The sequence below is a fragment of the Anser anser genome (genome assembly GCF_964211835.1).
Source record: "Anser anser genome assembly, chromosome: 23".
In the NCBI taxonomy this organism is placed as follows: domain Eukaryota; kingdom Metazoa; phylum Chordata; class Aves; order Anseriformes; family Anatidae; genus Anser; species Anser anser.
Genome location: NC_139744.1, coordinates 763,207 through 781,714, shown reverse-complemented (window position 1 = coordinate 781,714; position 18,508 = coordinate 763,207). Strand labels below are relative to the sequence as shown.

The window sequence follows — 18,508 nt, the reverse complement described above, 5'->3', positions numbered from 1 at the left end:
GACCTGCAGTCAGGCAGCGCCCCCCCCCCCAGCACCGGTTTTCTCCCCCCAGCCCCGGTGGGATTCACGTGGCTCTGTGCCGTGCCCACCCCGCGCCACTGTCCCCAGCCCCTCCGCCCGCCGCCCTCCCCAGCCCACGGTGGGTCTCAGCTCTGTGTTTCCTATGCAGCAACTTTCTTTATTTTCCCACCAAAAAACCCCTCTTATTTTGGGCCGGTTGAAAGGTTTCTTTTTCCAGCAGGCTTTCAGTTTTTTTTTTCTCAGCATTTCTATCGGTAAGGGGAAAAATGAAGCAATTCTTGCTGCTTCGCTTCTCTGGTTCTCCTGCCAGGGGCTGGCGGCAGCTGGGTCCCGGTGGCACGGGGGCGACGGGGGCTGGTTCCAGGCGGGGAGGGCGGCGGCAGCGGGGCCTGCGCCATGGAGGGGCCGCGCTGATGTAGTGCGGGGTGAGCTGACACCTTGCCCTCACAGCATCCTTCTCTCTCCTCCAGCCGGCCGCCTCAGCGTCACATTTGTCACCGATGACCCAAGGGCTCCGTGAGCTCCTGGGGATCAGCCCTGCGCCCAGGGTGCTCCCCGCAGGTGCACTGAGGATTTTGGCAGCCCTGGGAGCAGGGCCCCACGTGCCCCCCGACCCACCGCAGGGGCTGCAGCGGCAGCCGGGCCCCCCGGCCCTGGGGCAGGAGGTGGGAGCCCTGCAGGGCACCTGGCCCCGGCTCCCCTCCGCTGGGTTTATAGGAAACGGTGCTGCGAGGAAGCGCCCGGCGCTCCTGCCGGGGTGAACGTTTCTTTCCAGCCGTGGGCGCCGAAAGGCCCCTCTCTGCCACGGATCCGGTGTGAGTCAAAGCCAGAGCCCTGGGGTTTAACCACAAGCCCCAGAGCTGCTGTGTCACGGGGGAGCACCACCAGAGGCGTTTATAAGAAATGGGGGGGCTGCCCAGCCAGGAACGGGACCCTGGCCAGCGCAGGGGCTTTGCCCACATCGAGAGGAACCCAGGGGATGTGGGACGACCAGCATGGGCACGGCGCACAGCCCATCTTCTGCACAGCCACCGGGGCTGCTGCATTTCGGGTTCTCAGCCCAGCCCCGTCCCGGGGTGCCCGGTGCCCGCACCGCCACGGGGTGCCCGGCCCCCCAGCCCCACGGGCAGCACGGCCTCGCCTCCCCTGGGTCCCGCTGCGCCCCGTCGCAGCTCGCTGCTCGTCCCTGCCCCAGGTGTGCCGGCAGCTGCCTGGCCCCTCGCAGATGTTCCTCCTGGAGACCCAGAGCCCCTCGCACGTGCCTCCCCTCCCGGCCTCGGGGAAGGCGTCCGCAGCCCCAGGGAGCTCCCTCCGTGCGCACTGGAGCCGGGTGCTGGGCACGGCCAACCCTGCCACCCAGGGGGGAGGTGGCGCGTCCCCCCCCCCCGACCTTCCTCATCACACAGAGGGATCGGCTCCTCATCGTTGCGCTACGGTGGGGACCCCCCCTCCCTGCTCCCCAGCACGAGGGGGGCAGCGACCTCAGATGACGGCGGGGGGGCGGCCCTGGCTGCCATGTGCCCAGCGCCGTCGCGGATGCTGCGGAGCGACAAGTGCCACCGGGCCCCCGGGGGCCGGCAGCCGGCCCGGCCCAGCACACGGGGCCCGCGATCTTGCTGCGGGGAGGTGACGGAGCCAACGCGCCGTGACAAGGGCCTCGCGCCCCCCCGCCGCGGCCAGCGCCTCGGCAGCGCCCGCCGGGGGGGGACTTCTCGGCTGTCACAACCGATCTGCATTGGGGGCAGCGTCTGCCGGCGCTGTAAGTGGGGTTAAATTCGGGGTCACCTGGATCGAGCACAGGGGGGGCTGCTGGAAGACAGCTCCCCCCCCCCAAAAAAAACAAAAACACACACCCCCTGTGCCCGGGCACCCCTTGTCCCCAGTCACCACCAGGGTGGGACGGGTGGGGTGGGGTGGCAGGGCCGTGCTCCTTGTGGGGAGCGCTGGGGTGAGGCAGAGGGGGAGAAAATGAGACCCCCGGCCCCTGCCCGCCGCGGGGACAGCGCGGAGGTGGGCAGCCACGGCAGCAGCCCCACAGCAGGCTTGTCCCCGGAGGCAGCAGGGAGCTCGTGCCATGACCGAGGGGACACGGGGGATGTGGTGGCCACGACCTGCCCCCGGCGCTGTGCTGCCCAGCAGCCCCAAAGCCACCAGCGGCACCGCCACCCGTGTCAGCGTCAACTCCCCGTGACCCTCCGGGACAGGCACCGCTGCCACCGTCACCATGCGGCCACCCCGGGGCCACCATCACGGGCAGCTGGACCCCAACCGCCCCTGCCAGGAATCGGCTGGAGCTGCAGAAATCCCTGCGGGGAACCTCAGCGTCCCCCCCAAAGCCCCGCAGCCAGCACGGGGCAGTTCTGGGCTGTGAAAGCAGCATTGGGGGGCAAAGCCCACCTAACCTGTGCAGGCAGAAACACCCACCCTTGTCCGAGGCCAAGCCCCGGTGCTCTGGATTTGCTGGGGCCTGGGCAGGTGGGATTTGGGGCTGGGCCCCCTGCCCGGTGCCGCCAGCCCCTGCCACCCCGCGCCCCCCCCTTGTTTTCGGTGCCTGTGTCACAGCCTGGGCTCACACTGATCAGGCTGCAGCCGCGGGCAGATGCTTTTAACTAGCTGCTGAAATTAAAACGGCTCCGTCTCCTTCCCCCTGACCTATTTTTAACATTTGATTGGATTTTCTTCCTGCGCGCCAGCCCCTGGTGGGGCCGCGGTGTCAGCCCCGCGTCACATCAGTGAACGCGCGCGGGGCGTCATTTGTCACTTTGCATCTCCCGGAGCCCCCCCGGACGGCGCAGCGGGTGCACGGGGGGCCAGCCCGGGCTTTGCCCGCATTCCCGTGCCCGGCTCCGCTGCACCACGGCCGCCCCGTGCCCTGCCCGCAGCGCGCTGGGCACCGTCCCCGTGTCCCCATATCCCAGCACCGTCCCCGCGACGAGGCCCAGCTGTCGGCGCCACCATCCCGGCCCTTTCCTGTGGTCCCAGGTGCTGCGCGGGAGGGTCCCTGCGGGGGCCGGGACACCCGAGTGCGGTCCCCGTCCCCGAGCAGCCGGCGCTGACACCTCCACTTCCGCTTGGCACGGCTCTGCCGGTTATTTTTAACCCCTGGCTCCTCCGTTAGGCATGCGGCGAGCCCCCCCCGCCGCCACCCTGCCTCCGGCTGCTGCCCCCCGCGGCAGGATCGGGCCCTCCGGAGCTGGGCCCTGCGGGGCAGGCTGGGACCCCCTGGGATGGAGTAGGACCAGTGGGGATGTATGGGACTGGTGGGGCAGGATGAGGCCAATGGGGCAAAATGGGACCGCTGGGGCAGGATGGGACCGGTGGTGCAGGATGGGGCCAGTGGTGCAGGATGGGACCGGTGGGGCAGGATGGGACTGGTGGGGCAGAATGGGGCCAGTGGTGCAGGATGGGGCCAGTGGTGCAGGATGGGGCCAGTGGGGCAGAATGGGACCGGTGGGGCAGGATGGGACCGGTGGGGCAGGATGGGACCGGTGGGGCAGGATGGGGCCAGTGGTGCAGGATGGGGCCGGTGGGGCAGGATGGGTCCGGTGGGGCAGAATGGGACTGGTGGGGCAGAATGGGACCGGTGGGGCAGGATGGGACTGGTGGTGCAGGATGGGGCCGGTGGGGCAGGATGGGACTGGTGGGGCAGAATGGGACCGGTGGGGCAGGTTGGGACCCAGCAGAGTAGGACAGGACCCTGCAGGGCAGGATGGGACCAGCAGGAGCAGGGCAGGGTTCACCACTGCTCTCACTTCTGGGCTGCAGCAGCCGCAGCCCCGTCCCGGAGGGGCCAGGACCCCCGTGCCCCCACGCCAGCTGTGCCACCGGGCCTGCAGGGCCCCTTCACCCCTGTCCCGTGGCCGGGTCCCTGACTGGGGCTCTGTGCCGCCCGGTCCCGCGGTGCCACGGAGGCAAGTGTGCGTGGCCGCCGGCCCCCGGCTGCACCCCAGCCCCGCGCTGTCAGACGCCGCAGCACGTGGCCCCCCCGCCCCGCACGGTCAGCGCTCATCACGCCCCGGCGAAGACGAGGGGCCGGGGGCTGCGCCCCGAGCCCCCCGCGCCGCCGTCACGCTAAGCCGGCCAGACAGGGGCTGCGGCCCCCGAGCGCTCCGGAGGGAACCGCGGCTTTTCAGGGAAGATCTGGCTCCCGCTGAAGCAAATCGGGTGCTACAGGAATCGGGCGAGGGGTCAGGGGGAGGCGGGTGGGGGCTGAAACGGACTCCCCCAGCCCCGCGGCACCGGCGGGCGCCCGGCACTGCGGGGGGGGGGTGGGAGGGCAGAGCTGGCGCACGCTCGCCCTAGCACACGCAGACAGCGGCGATCCTGCACACAGCCACGCTCACACCGGCCCCATGCACACCCCAGCCCCTTGCACACCCATGCACACACACATCAGCCTCTCTCATGCTTGCACACGCACCCCGTCCCCTTGCACACCCTCAGCCCCCTGTGCTCATCCTGCCCCGTGCATGGGGGGTGCTGGCACCTGCAGGGACGCGGGGGGAGCTGCCCTGTGCAGGCTGGGGACGAGTCCCATGGCCAGGGCGAGCGGTGAGGGGGAGGAAGAGGGCCTGGAGCTGAACCACGGTTTGGGCTCCCAGGGGTCACGGGGAAGGCGCTGGGTGCTGGTGAGCAGGATCCGGCCCACGGGAGGGGGGCAGCGCCGCTGCCACCGCGGGGTCCCGCGGCTCCAGGGCCGGGTGTCGCGGCGGGGGCTGCGCAGGGGTTAACGGCGCGGGCGAGCACCAGGAGGGTTTTGGATGGCACCGAGCTATGTTAATGACTTTTCTTCCTGTTCCTCTCCTTTTACACCGAGGGCAGCTCGGTAACCAGAGCCTGCTTCCTTCCCTGAGATTAAGGAGCCGACTGCTTGTGTCCCCCCCCACTGCCCCCCCCCGAGCAGCCACTGACTTGTCACCCAGCATCTGTCCCCAGCTCCCATGGGTGCTGAGCATCCTCTCAGCCCCAGCCAGGATTCCCCCGCCAGATGGGGAGCTGCTTCCCAGGGTGCTCCGGGGAAGCCCTGCGGTGCTGCTGCTCCCCCCAACCCCCCCCCACGGGGTTTGGGGCGCAGAGGTGGCTGCTGACGGCGCTGCGGGTTGGGGCGGGGGGGGGGGCAGGGCCAGGGTCGGGGGCAGGTGAGCGGGGGCCAGGGTTTGCCACGGCAGGGCTGAGACCCCCAGCCAGTCCCCAGCCCCCAGCCACGCACGGTCCCTGGGGGGGGGGGGGGACAAATCACTGCCCGTGACTTGGTTTCCCCCGCCCACTGTGACACATGGGACGCCTGCTGGTGGGGGGGGGGGGCACACGGGGGGTGCCCCAAACCATGGGACGGCCGCTCCGGGCTGCACGAGGCCGTGCCAGCCCCAGAGCAGGAGCCAGGGCCAGGGCAGGCATCAGAGGGGACCGGCGTTGGGGGGCTCTGGGGGGGGGGGGTTCCAGCATCGACGCTCTGCTCCGTGGCACCCGGCTCCAGCCTGGGTCTGCCCCGACCCCTGCCCAGTGCTGAGCCGGACCCCTCCCCAGCCACACTGCCCCCCGAGCTGGTGGTGCAGTGGGGAGGGAGGGGGGGGAGGGGGGGGGGGCAGCCCTGCAGGCACCACCGCGTGTCCCGCAGCGCGGCCACGGCCCCCCCAGGCCGGGCGCTGGGGTCCCATGCCCCGCAGGTGGCCGTCCCGGCCTCGCCGCGCTGCGGTTTGCGTTCATGCCCCCACGAGCTCCTCAGCAGCACGCTGCCTTCGAGCAGCAGCGAGATGCAAATTCCTCTGGGGTGGGGGGAGTATTTTTGTTTTTCCCTGAGACCAAATTTAGCCCCCGCGGGTGCCTGGTGCATTTGCGCTCGTTTTAATAATGAAAACAGGAACAATGCCATTTACTAAGAAAATAACCCCCAGGTTTCCCCTCGGTCCCCAGCCAGCAAATTCCTGCCGGAAAAGAGAATCCGCTCTGCACCCCCGGAGCAGCATCTGCCAGGGGTGGCCTGGGTGGCAGCGTGGGGACAGCAGGACTGGGGACAGCAGGACCTGGGGACCGCAGGACCTGGGGACAGCAGGACTGGGGACAGCAGGACCTGGGGACAGCAGGACTGGGGACAGCAGGACTGGGGGCAGGAGCCCTGCCCTGTGCTCACCGGGGTCACCGAAGAAAGCCCCTGCCAGGGTTTGGTCCTGGGTGCAGCTGCGGTGACATCCGTGGAGATGTGTCACAGAGGGGACGTGGGGCAGGGGGCGTCCACCAAAGGCCCCCGTTTTCTGCTGGAGACCCCAGAGATGTGCAGGTTTAATCCTGCCACTGCAGGAGGAGGCCGTGGCTGGGGGCGATGCTGGGGCTGGGGCTGGTCCCAAGCACAGGCTTGGCTCCCAGGGCACTTGGCCCCTCTCTGGGGCTGGTTTTGGTGGGGTTGTGTCCTGTTGGGGGGGGGGGGGGGGGTGTCTCCATTTTCAGGGGTTTCAGCCCCCTGCCACCCCGCTCAGATGTGCAAAGTGCTGAACTGCCTCAACCATCTGCAGGGGGAAACTGAGGCACAGGGGCTGAAGCAGGGAATTTCCTCCCAGGGTCCCAGGTCTCCTGTCCCTGGCTGTGGGGGGCTGCCTGGGGTGACAGCGGGGGGGCTCCTGGCTCTCCCTTCCTGGCCCCACGGTGGGGGGACACCGGTGCTGAGCTGGAGTCCCGCTGTGCCTCCCAGGGAGGGCAGCGTCCCCGGTGTCACCTTACTGCGGGGAATCAAGGACGGGACATCCTGGGGACCGAGCCACAGCTCCAAGGTCGGGGTCCCTCGCCCCGTGGTGGCCCCGTCGGGACCTGTGCTGGGGGGGCAATGGCACAGTGCGGAGCCCAGCACCGCCGCGCTGATCCCGCGGCAGGGGGTGCCTGTGAATTTATCCTCGCCGGCGATGGTACAAGGGAATGAATTAGCACGTCGTGACGTCAGGGAGCACATGTGCTGCAGCACTTTCTGCCCCCCCCCCGTTAATGAGGCGCTCCCCCCTTGATGCACGCCCTCCAGCCTTTATTTTTCTTCCTATAAATATTTTCTGGAAATTTCCTTGTTTTCTTTCTTGTTCTCACGCAGGAACTCGGCGGGGTGATTCCTGCTCGCAGCTTCGGGGAGGGGGCAGCTGCGCCCCGGCAGCTGGGGGGGGGTGGAGGGGGGGGGCAGCTGCTGTGCTCTGCCCTGGGTGCAGCCCCTGCATCGCGCACAGCGGGCAGCGGTTGTGCCAGGGAGGGGTGCACACGTGTGAGGGGTGTGTGTGTGTGTGTGTGCGCGTGTGTGTGCACCAGGCCAGGGCTGGGCACGGGGAGGCTGCACCCGGAGCAATGCCATCCCCCCCCCGCAACTGCCAGCCCCCCGTCTCAGCTGCGGCCCCCACCCCACACATCCTTAGCTCCCCATTTCCTCCTGGGGGAAGCAGAGCCATCCCCATCCCCGTCCCCATCCCCATCCCTGTCCCCATCCCCATCCCCGTCCCCGTCCCCGTCCCCGTCCCCGTCCCCGTCCCTGTCCCCGTCCCCATCCCCATCCCCATCCCCGTCCCTGTCCCCGTCCCCGTCCAGCCCTGCAGCAGCACCAGCACCCGATGTGCGGGGCCAGGGGATTTAGGGGCAGGGACCCACGTGTGTCCCTCTCCGTGCTGCTGCCCCCTTCCCACGTGTGCCCCCACTCCGGGGAGGGGACCCCAGGCACATCCCTGAGCCCGGGGTCTGAGCCCGGACCCCAGGCAGGGGACGAACAGGACGGTGGTGGTGTCGCTCATCCTTGGGTGCGGTTTGGGAGCGGCGTGAGCAGGGCGGCCCCCATCTCCCATGAGGCAGGGAGCACCCAAGGGAAGCAGCCCCTGCCCCCCCACGGGGCAGGATGCCTTGGGGACAGCTCCGGGGACACAGGGACTTCCAGGTCAAGGCCTGGCCCCGGGACGGGCAGGGAAAGGGGCCGGGAGCGGGCAGGGGCACGGGGTAGGCAGCGTTTGTCACCCAGGTGGCCCCAGGGGGCTCGGACCACCCAGACCCGCACAAGGGGAGCGGGGCCAGGAGCAGGACGGGCCCCAGCTGCCCCCCCAGGCACCCCCCAGCCCCGCTCTGAGCTTCAGGTTGCTCCATCCCCAGCATGAGCCAGGCTCGGCCCGTGCTGGTTTTCTCCCGGTGAGCCCAAATAAAGCCATTTTCCTCCCGGTGATCCAAAATAAAGCCGGTTTTCTCCCGGTGAGCCCCAAAAGCCGTGCCCCCTGCTCACGAGGGGGCCAGGGCGCCCCGGGCCCCGCGGCTCTGCCTTGGGGCAGCTCCGAGCCGTGACCCCGGGGGGCGCGGGGGGGCCCCAAACACGCAGCGTGCGGCGGGGGCGGCCGGGGGCACGGGGCCAGCGCCGCGGGCAGGCGGCGAGTTAACGGTTACCGAGGGGCGCGGGCAGGAAGGGGTCAGGGCTTGGGCCGGCCCCCGGTGCCGGGTCCTCCGTGCCCCGTCCCCGGTCCCCATCCCTGGCTACCAGCCCCTCCCGGTCCCCGGTCCCCGGTCCCCGGTCCCCGGTCCCCGGTCCCCGGTCCCCGGTCCCCGGCCCCGGCCCGCCCCGCGCCCCCCGCGTGTCCCGGTGCCGCGCGGCCCCGCCCCGTGCCGGTTCCCCGCCCCGGTGGGGGCTGGACGGGGCGGCCCCGGGCGGGGCTCCCGGTGCGGAGCCGCTTCTTTGGATAAGAGGCGCGGGCGGCGGGGATGGGGCAGGTGCGGTGAGGGCGGCGGCGCCGGCAGCGGCACCGGCAGCAGCGGGGCAGGGCGGCCCCCCCCCCCCCCGCCCCCCCGGCACCCCCCGTCCCGGCGGCACTTGTGGGGCTTTCCGCGAGTCCGGGGCTTTTCCTTCCTCCTCGGCCCCCGCGGCTTTCCCCGGGGCATGGAGCGGGCGGCGGGCGCGCAGCGCGGGGGGCGCCGCTGAGGCTCGGGGGCGCCGGGGGCGGCGGGGCCGGCGAGCGGCGGAGCGGGGCCGGGCTCCCCGCCGCCCGTCCATGGGCGCTCTGGAGCCGGCCGCCGGAGCCCCCCGCGCCGCCCTCCCCATGCTCAGCGGCGCCGCCAGCTTCGCCAAGGAGCCGCCGGGCGCCCGGGACGCCGCCGCCGCCGCCGCCGCCTACTACGGCGAGCCCGGGGCCCCGGAGCCGCCCGTCCCGCCGCTGCCCTACGGCGCGCCCCCCGTGCCCGGCGGCTTCGGCGGCGGCGGCGGCCGCTTCCTCGGGCCGTGCCCGCCCTACCGGGCGCCGCCGCCCGCCGCCGCCCCGGCCGCGGGGACCGGTTACCCGGCGGCGGCGGGCGAGGGCTACGCGGGCGCGGAGCTGTACGGGGGCGCGGAGGGCGCCTACGGCCCCGGGGGAACCCCCCCGCTGTGCCCCCGCGCCGGGCCGCTCTGCGCCCTGCCCGGGTACCGGGCGGCCGGCAAGGTGCAGGTGATGCTCAACAACTTCCCGCTGTGGGCCAAGTTCCACAAGCACCAGACCGAGATGATCATCACCAAGCAGGGCAGGTGAGCGCCGGGCCGGGGGGCTCCGGGGGGCTCCGGGGGCGCGGCGGGACCGCGGGGGGCCGGGGCTGGGGCCGCCGGGGCGGCGGCTCCGGGACGGGACGGGACGGGGCGGGTGGGGGCTGAGGCTGCGCTGCCTCCCCTGCCCTCCCCAGGAGGCTGGGGCGGATGTGTCGGGGCTGTGCGACTGAGGGGGGGTCCCCGAGTCTCTGGGGGGGTCTTTCTGTGTGTGCAAAGGGAAGAAAATCTGGGGGGTGAAGCAGCCCCTCCTCCTCCCCCCCCCGGTGTGACTTTTTGGGCGAGCGGAGGCTGGTTGCAAAGAGAAAGGGGTCAGAGCCCACTGCCGGCGCAGGCTCTGCGGGACGTCTTTGGGGTCCCGTGGGGGTGTCCGTGTGTCCGTGAGGGTGGAACGGGGCCTCAGGACCTCCCGTGCCCAGGCTGGGTACGGGGACGCAGGCGCTGGTTGTGCCGGGGGGCGCGGGGCGATCGCCCCAGGGAGCAGCCTTCATCCGGCCTCAGCCCAGGGGCCGGATCCAGGGCTCAGCGCCGCAACAAGCGGGGAGACCACGGGCACGGGGGGTGGGTGACAGCCCCGAGCCCCCCGCGGCACAGAAATCCCCCACCTGACCTGCTGTCCTGGGCATTTTGGCGAGGTCCTGGGCACAAAAACAGCTGCTGGTGACACCACAGCTGGGCACCTGCTGTCCCCCCACCGCCCGCAGTGCTCGTAGTGGGGCCGCAGCCTGAGCTGGGAAGGGGCTGGAGGCTGGGGCAGGACTGGGGAGCGTGCTGGGGGGCTGAGACCCCCCTGCCCCTGCCAGCGCTCCTGCTCAGGGGGACTGGGTGCAGTGAGGGCCATGGAGCCACCCCCCAGAGCTTGCCCTTTGGCCCCAGGCTGGAGTTTTGTGCTGAAATGAGAAGGGAGCATGAACACGAGTGGGGGGGGGGGGCAGGCAGGGTCTGGTGTGCGTGGCGGGGCTTGGCCCTGCTGGTCCAGGCAGGGGGGGGCCAGCAGCACCTGCTGCGTGTCCCCGTGGCCAGGGCTCAGCTCACTGCCTGCGGCTGGCAGAGCCCCCAGCTCCCCCTGCTGTAGCCACCCCCCCCGCCACCACTGTCCCCCTCCCAGGGCTCGCTCCGCTCTCAGCCCCTTTTCCTGGGTGAGCGTCGGGGCCAGCGGCCGCTGGCAGCACCCCTTCTGCTGCCTCCCCCTCTCCCTTCCCTCGGCCGAGACAGACGGTGTCACTTTGATGCTGAAACCAACCTGCTTAATGTGTTGGAAGTCTAAACGCGTTAGGGCCGCTTGGTTTGCCACGGTCCTTCCCGGGCCTGCTCCCCCCGGCCCCCCTGCCGGGCTCGGGGCTGTGCAGCAGCAAACTGTCACCGTCAGGGACGGGTGATGTGTCCCCCATGGGCCGGGGGTGTCAGCGCCTTGGGGTTGTTTCCTGCCCGCCGTCGTCCAGGTCCTGGGGGGCCCTGCTGAGCTTTGCCCGGATCTCTCCTCATGCTCCCCCATCAGGGGCAGGAGAGGAGGCAGTGCCCGTCCCCGCTGCCCCGGGCCTGGGTGCTGGGAGCTTGGTGCCCGCAGAGACCCCGTCCTCTGCCCCGCTGCTCATCCTGACTCTGCCACCAGCTCCTGCCTGAAACCGGGCGCTTTGGGGGCTCTTTCTCTAGCTCCGTCCCCTCTGAGAGCTCTGCAGAGAAGCTGGGGTCTGGGGGATGCGTGGTCGGTGCTGGGGGGGCTCACGACAAACCCAGCCCCGGGGAGATGTCAAACCCAGAGCCACAAAACATCCGCTTCCCCAGACCCTGAGCTGCTTTTGCAAAAATCTCTGTGCAGGGCCTGGCTGCAGCACTGCTGAAACACAGGAAAAACCCCAAAGCGGGGGCACGAAGGGAAAGGTGCACGGGGGCTGGGGCTCTCTGCCCTCCCTGGGGGGCTCCTGTCTCAGGGAGGGGGCTTGGGGGCCTCGGGTGCAGGTGCGGGTGGCCTTGCTGGTGCCTCTGGCAGAGCCGGGCAGGAAGAGGGGCGCGTTCTGCTGGGGTGAGGACCCCCCCACACTGGTCTGCGCAGCCCCGCGGCTCCCTCCTGGCCGCCGTCCCCACGGAGAGGAGCTGAGGCCAGTTGGGAGGGGGCAGTGCTGGGTGACCCCCACCTCACCGCGGGTCCAAGCGGGGGGATTTACCCCACCAGTGCCTTCCTGCCCTCTCCTGCCCCAGCTCCGTTCCACGTCCCCCGCCTGCCCACGCTGTCCTGTGCCCTCTTCTCCCCGGTGGAAAAATGCCCCCCCCGGGCTCTCTGGTGGGTCCCTGCCCTCCTCTGCAGTGCCCGGGGCTCGGCCAGGGCAGGATTTCTGCGGAAAACCCCAAGGACTCACCATTGCCACATGGGCCATGGGGCAAAGGGTCTGGGGAATTCCTGCCACCGTTTTTTGCTGCGAAGCTGGGGCTGGCTGTGCCTTTGGAGGACGGGGGCTGGCTGTGCCTTTGGGGACATCTTTGCCTTTGGGGACACGAGGGTCGGCGTTGCCTTCAGGGGGGTGCAGGGGTTGCTTTGCATTTGGGGACACGTGGATTGGTGGTACTTTTTGGCAGGACTCAGGACACTTTCCGGTTGCCCTCTGCAGGGACTGGAGTTGTGCTTGGGGATGGTTTTGCCTCGGGCGGATGCAGGGGTTGGCTCCGGTTTGGGACACGCAGGAGATGGCCTCGCACTGGGGCAACGCGGGGCCGGCTTTGCCTTTTGGGGGGGACCCTGGGCTGCTCGCTGGCGGCTGGATGGGGATGGGGACGGTGTTCCCAGTGGCTGCACAGGGAGGACGAGGCCAGCTCGCCGTGCCTTGCCGTGCCGTGTTGTGCCGTGCCGTGCCGTGCGGTGCAGCCGTGGGGTGGGGGCTGGGGCAGGTGCTGCAGGGGCTGCGCCGATCTCCCACGCGGCCGCGGTTCTTGCGGCCGCTTCGTCTGGGGCGCGCCGGGTTGCCATGGGGAGACGAGAGGCGGCTCAGGAAGCTGGCAGCCCCCCCCCCGGTGCGCGGGCTGCGGGGGCTGCCTGAGCAAGGCTCCCTTCGGGCCGCCCGCTCGCCTCCCCAGCCAGGTTCATCCTCACGTCCCTGCTCCCCGCGTCCCCGTGTGCCCAGTTCTCTCGCAACCTGCAGCCCCGCGTCCTTGCAGCCCTGGCCCCTGGATGTGCGTGTATACCCCCTGCCCCCATGGCCTGACCCCCCCAGCCGCACTGGGCCCTGGTGGCGGGGGGGACACCTGAGTCGCGGGGTTCTTTCAGGGGCACCTGGGGGCAGCCTGGCAGCCGGGAGCCCCCTCCAGAGCTGCAGGGGCGAAGCTGCAAAGGGGCAGACGGGGGAGGCTGGCGCCAGCTTTGGGGTGAGCACGGGGCTGGGCCGGTGGGGGTCCCGCACCCCCACGTGGCACCTCCCAAACCACAGGGGCCAAACCCAGGGGAGCCGAGTCCTGCCTGAGAAGCAGCCCCAGGAGCTAAAACGCCGGTGGATTTTAAAAATAAATGCGAGGCTTGCGTGGTTTCGGGTCTTGCCACCGCCCTCCAGTGCCCCGGCCAAGCCCTGTGGTTTGCACCACGGCAGCATTTGAAATAATCTCTCTTTGCTCCCCCATCAGCACAACTCTCAGGGAGACGGTTGTGGTGTAGCAAACAAAGTGCAAAACCCCAGAAAAATGCTCTTTTCTTCCTCCCTGCTCTTTGCAGCACCGGGGGTTGGTGCGGCACCCAGCGCGGCTGCCTGCACCGGGGCTGAGCTGCCTCCCGTGCTCACCAGGACCCGGTGCCGGGGGGGGCATTTCCCGCGGGGCCGCCCGGGACCCGGTGCAGCCGGTGCCTCGGGGCCAGCGCAGCCCTCGCTGCCGCCCTTTGATGTGGTTGGGATTTTATCGGGGGCGGGAGCCCCGGTGCCTCGAAGCAGCAGCTTCTTGCTCACTTGGGACCGAACCCCAGCCGAGGCCGGGCAGGGATGAGCCCGGGGCCACCCCGCTTGGGCTCGGTGTGCGCCGGGGGCCGGGTGTCAGCCCCCCGAGCAGCCCCCCCAGAGCCGCAGTGCCGGGGGCTGCCGCCTGCCTCGGCCCCAGGCAGCGCAGGGCCGAGCACGTGTGCAGCTCCTTGCAGTGCGCTGCTTTCTTTTTCTTTTTCTTTTCCTCCCTCTCTCGCAAGGGCAATTTTGAGTCACCAGCACCCGGCCGGGCTCTGCGCGCTCTTTCCATTGCTCCTCGCCCGCTGCCGGCCCCGGCACCACGGCCCCTGCCCGAGCGGCGCTTCCTGCCGGGGCGACGCCGAGCCCACCGGCAGCTTCGGGGGCTCACCAGCCCCAGCCTCAGCCCTGGCCCCCCCTCATATTTCTGCCTGCCCACCCCCAGCAGATGGAGAGGAGCGGGCCGGGGCCGTGGGTTCAGCAGGGAGCCCCCCACCCTGCAGTTGCCGTCCCGAGTCCATCAGGCTCTGCCTTAGGGCAGGGGGAGAACCCTGGGGCTGGGGGGGCAGGGGTAGGGACCCCCCCCCTTCCTGTGCCAGCGGGGAGGCAAAGCAAAGCCTGGGGCTGCAGCCAGGTGAGGGCTGGCTGCTGAAGGGGGGGGAGCAGCAGCCGCCCCCCGGTGCCCACCCCCTGCCTGCAGCAGGGCACCCCGGCTGGCCACAGCAGCTCACGGCTTGCGGGGCCCGTTCCGAGGAGCCCCGGTTCCTGCTTTATGGGAAACGGCAGCACCATGAGGAAGCTGGAGCAGAGGGGACGAGCCCCCCCCTCCCCCCCAGACCTGTGCCCCCCGCCCTCGCCCGCTGGGCACCGGCACCCAGCCAGCGGCACAGGCTGACGGCGGTGCTGACGCTGGGGCTGGCCCCCAGCTCTGGCCTCTAAAGGCTGAAAGTCCAGTGGGTGCTGAGATGCCCCCCCCTTGAGGAGCCAAGCTCTGGCTGGGGGGGGGGGGCAGCTCGAAGCAGTGTCCGCAGCCCGGGCTCGAGGTCCTGCTGCGACCCCAAACCTGCAGCTGGGGCTGCCGGGGCCTGCGGGGGGAAAGGGGGGACTGAACCTTGGGGGTGAGGGTTTGGGCCCCCCCCCTTTGTGCACAGGGACAGTGGGGGCATGGCTGTGCTGGGGGGGGGCAGACGCAGCCCCCAGCCGCAGGGTCCCCCCCAGCCGTCCCGTCCCGTCCCCTCGCTGCCCTTGGCGCTGGCGCCCAGCCCGAAATAGCAGCGGTGTTGGTTTCCGAACCGGAAGGTGCTCGGGGAGGGGGAGGAAGGTGCCGGGGGGGGGGGATCGGCCCCGGAGAGCAGCCCCCAGCTGCCGGGGTCAGTCAGCGCCGCGGGGCACCCACCGGGCACGGGGGGGGGGCTGACAGCGGCCCCCCCACCCCCGTGGGCAGAGCGGGGCTCACGGCCCCGCACCGGGTGCGGCGGGGCTGTGGTGGGGGGGGTAACGCTCCCGTTGTGCCCCCCCCAGGCGCATGTTCCCGTTCCTCAGCTTCAACCTCTCAGGGCTCAACCCCGTGGCCCACTACAGCGTCTGCGTGGACGTGGTGCTGGTGGACCAGCACCACTGGCGCTACCAGGGCGGCAAGTGGGTGCAGTGCGGCAAGGCCGAGGGCAACATGCCAGGTACGGCGGCACGGTCCCTGTCCCCCCGACCCCCCCCCCCGGGGCTGTGAGCGGGGTAACCCCCCCGTGTGCCCCCCCCAGGGAACCGCCTCTACCTGCACCCTGACTCGCCCAACACGGGCGCGCACTGGATGCGCCAGGAGGTCTCCTTCGGGAAGCTGAAGCTCACCAACAACAAGGGCGCAGCCAACAACGTCGGACAGGTACGGCCCCCCCCCCCCCCACCACCTCCCTGCACACACCTGCCTCCCCCCCCCAAAAATGCACCCCTCCCCTGACGGCCGCTGCCCCCAGATGATCGTGCTGCAGTCGCTGCACAAGTACCAGCCCCGGCTGCACGTGACGGAGGTGAAGGAGGGCGAGGGCGAGGTGCCGTGCCCCTCCCCGCACACCCACACCTTCGCCTTCCCCGAGACCCAGTTCATCGCCGTCACAGCCTACCAGAACGCCGACGTGAGTGCGAGACCCCCCCCCCCAACCCCCCCCCCCCCCCCATTCCCTTCTTCCCCAGGCACTGCAGAATCCCCAGCACCCCTCAGCCTCACAGGGACCCCCCCCCCGACACACACCAATATTACCCCGGCATCACAGCAGCCCCTGGTACCCCCCCCAGCCCCCCCCCCAGCCCCCCAGCATCATCCCAATGCATCACAGAAACCCCAAAGCCACCCCCCGCCCCTACCCCCTCCCTCTGCTAACACCCTGGCACTCCCTGCGGCCCTCAGCATCCCCATATCCACCCCCCCCCCCATGCCCCCTCTGCATCCCAGCACCCTCAGTGCCCCCCCAGCACCCATCCATCACCCCTGGTCCCCATCAGCCTCCCCCACCCCGTGCACAGCCGCCCCCCCCCCCCCCCCATGGGCCCTGGGGTGGACATCCTGGGACTGCGGGGGGGCTGCGGGCTGGAAAAGGGACGGGGCGCAGCCCTGCCGGGGGGGCTGGCAGCAGCCCCAGCCCCCCCCCCATCTCCACCCCCCCCCCCAGATCACCCAGCTGAAGATCGACCACAACCCCTTCGCCAAAGGCTTCCGGGACAACTTTGACTCGTGAGTACCCCCCTGCCCTCCCCGTGGCCCCCCCCCTCGGCCCTGGGAGGAGCGTGCCCCCCCCCACGCCCACCGTGTCCCCCCCCCCCCAGGATGTACGCGGCCTCGGAGGGCGACCGCCTGACCCCGTCTCCGCCGGACGCCCCCGGCTGCCCCCAGCTGCTGCCGGGCCCCCGCTTCCAGCCCTTCCTGCAGGAGCAGTACCCGCTGCCCCCCGGGCGCTTCTACAACGGGGAGCGGGGGCCCCCGCTGCCCCTGCCCCCCAAGGACCCCCCCCGCTGGTACTTTGCCCCCCAGCAGCCGCCCGCCGGGGCCCTGGAGTTCGGCGGCTACGAGGGGGGGTACGGCGGGGGCAAGCTGGTGCCCTACGGGGTGAAGCCCTTCGCCCTGCCGCCTGCCACCCACCCGCCTCTGCCCTACTACCCCGAGGGGCCGGCGGCTTTCGGGGGGCCGGGGGCCTGGGGCCCCGGGCAGTACGTGCCCAAGGGCAGCCCCGGGACCCTGGGCTGGTACCGGGAGCCCCGGGAGGAGAAGTGCAAGGAGGCGGAGGGCTGGACCCCCGAGCCCCCCGTTGCCAAGCCCGGCGAGGCCGCGGAGCCGGGGCTGTACGAGGCGGGCTGCAAGCGGCGCCGCGTGTCCCCGTACCCCTCCAGCGCCGAGAGCTCGCCCCCGGCCCGCAACGGGGACCTCTACGACAAGGAGCCGGGCGCCGACGGCAGCTACTACGGCTTCTACGGGAACTGAGCCGGGGGGAGGAGGACGCAGACCCGCCCCCCCCCCCCCCCCCCCCCGCAACACACCAGGCACCCCCAAGAAACGTCGGGCACCCCAGAGCCACGGCAGCAAAAACCCTTTGGGGGCTGGAGCCAAGCCCTGCGCAGGGCACCCCTGCCCCCCCTCCATTTAACACCCAATGCTGGGAAGACTTTAGTGGGAGGGGGGGGCCGCATTCAGACAATCAGCCCCCAGTGCCACCCAGGTGGGGCCACGGGGGTGGGCGGGGGGGCAGGGGGGGGTGGCCGGGGCCCTTTTTTTGTTCTTGTTTTTTTTTTGGGGGGGGGGGGGGCAGGGGGGGGGTGGTTGATGCTGAAATATTTATTGAGCCCCGCGTGGGGCGGGGGCAGCAGCACATCGCGCAATAAAGGGGACGCTGCAGGTGACGCCTCCTCGCTTGCCTCCGGGGGGACGCGGGGAGGGAAACTGGGGCAGGGAGGGGGTGCTACCTGTCCTAAGGGACATGGGGGGGGGGGGGCACCAACCCAAACACCCTGGTCTTTGGGGGGGGCATCCTGAGGGTGAGGAAGCACGCTGCACACGGTGACTCTTTGCAGACTTTATTAGAGCAGGGCCCCCTGTGCAACCGGGGGGGAGTGGGGTGGGGTGGAGGGGGCTGCCCGCCCGCGGGCACCTCGGGACCCCCCCCCCCCCCCCCCCCCCCCCCTAGCTTTGAGGCCGCCCTGGGACTGGGCTGGGGGGGGGTGGCGGGACGGGCACCACCTGTGCCCCCCCAGCTCCCCCCCCCCCATTTGGAATCACAGTTTTGCTTGAACGCAGGCGCAGCGGCTGCGAGGGGCCGCGGCCGGGCACTGCCTGCCCGCAGCCAGCTGGGGGGGGGGCCTGCACCCCGCTGCGGGGGGCTCGGGAGGGGGGCTCGGGGGGCCAGCCCAGCTGCCGGGGGGGGGGGCTCAGCCCCGTGGGGGCCGCTACCAGAGCACCGCGCTGTCCAGGTGGGCGAAGCCGGGGTCGAGGCGCAGCTTCCAGTAGGTGTTGTTGGTGACCCACGACTCCTTGCCGTTGGCGTCCGTCAGCCGCCTGCGGATGGGGGGGGGGGTTCGTGCCTGAGGTGCCCTCGGGGACCCCCCCCGGTGCCTCGGCCGTGGGGTTCCCCCCATTCCCCGAGTGCCCCCGGGGCCATCCCCATTCCCCACGCCCGCTCCCAGGGCCCCCAGCCCCCCCCGTGCCCACCGGAAGAAGCGCGCCTGGTGCGTGATGTTGTTCTCCTCCATCACCCGGCGCCGGTCCCGCTGCAGCTGCTCGATCTGGCGCTTCTGTGTCTCGGCCGCCGGCACGTTGCCCTCCTCCAGGTACCTGCGGGGGCCGCGCTGTGAGGAGCCACACGGCCCCCAACCCGCCCCCCCAGACCCCCCCAGAACCGCCCCGGGCCGCGTGCCGCTCACCGCTGGTCGGGGCGCAGGCGGGTGTCGGTGGAGGGCAGGACGCGCCGCAGCTCGGGCGTGAGCTCGTTCAGCTCCAGGGCGAACTGGGTGAAGCCGTAGTTCCTCTCGTGGTCGTGGGGCATGGGGTCTGGGGGGGAGAGGTGCGCTAAGCGCCCTGCCG

At 71.2% G+C, this 18,508-nt stretch overlaps 2 protein-coding genes across 2 annotated transcripts in view; one reads left to right on the top strand and one right to left on the bottom strand.

The window, feature by feature from the left end:
• The first annotated feature begins 8,722 nt into the window (after positions 1-8,722).
• Positions 8,723-16,964, top strand: TBX21 (T-box transcription factor 21). The gene is made up of 6 exons (XM_083809455.1): positions 8,723-9,517; positions 14,968-15,122; positions 15,204-15,325; positions 15,417-15,575; positions 16,110-16,171; positions 16,264-16,964. The coding sequence occupies exons 1-6, from the start codon at positions 9,009-9,011 to the stop codon at positions 16,913-16,915; spliced, it is 1,659 nt and encodes a 552-aa protein (XP_083665581.1). The 5' UTR covers positions 8,723-9,008; the 3' UTR covers positions 16,916-16,964.
• A 660-nt stretch (positions 16,965-17,624) lies between these two features.
• Positions 17,625-18,508, bottom strand: part of OSBPL7 (oxysterol binding protein like 7) — a 6,047-nt gene continuing 5,163 nt past the window's right edge. Inside the window, exons 19-21 of the mRNA XM_083808985.1 lie at positions 18,349-18,501; positions 18,137-18,259; positions 17,625-17,983 (exon numbers count right to left, since the gene is read on the bottom strand). Coding sequence (XP_083665111.1) covers positions 17,875-17,983; positions 18,137-18,259; positions 18,349-18,501 — 385 coding nt within the window. The 3' untranslated portion in view covers positions 17,625-17,874. The remainder of the gene's footprint in view (positions 17,984-18,136; positions 18,260-18,348; positions 18,502-18,508) is intronic.

What these genes read in the sequence shown, in the direction of transcription:
- TBX21 (XM_083809455.1), top strand. Translation starts at nt 9,009, where the DNA reads ATGGGCGCTCTGGAGCCGGCCGCCGGAGCCCCCCGCGCCGCCCTCCCC. An exon ending in ATCATCACCAAGCAGGGCAG is followed by an intron (nt 9,518 to 14,967) that starts GTGAGCGCCGGG and finishes TGCCCCCCCCAG; the next exon opens with GCGCATGTTCCCGTTCCTCA. An exon ending in GGCCGAGGGCAACATGCCAG is followed by an intron (nt 15,123 to 15,203) that starts GTACGGCGGCAC and finishes TGCCCCCCCCAG; the next exon opens with GGAACCGCCTCTACCTGCAC.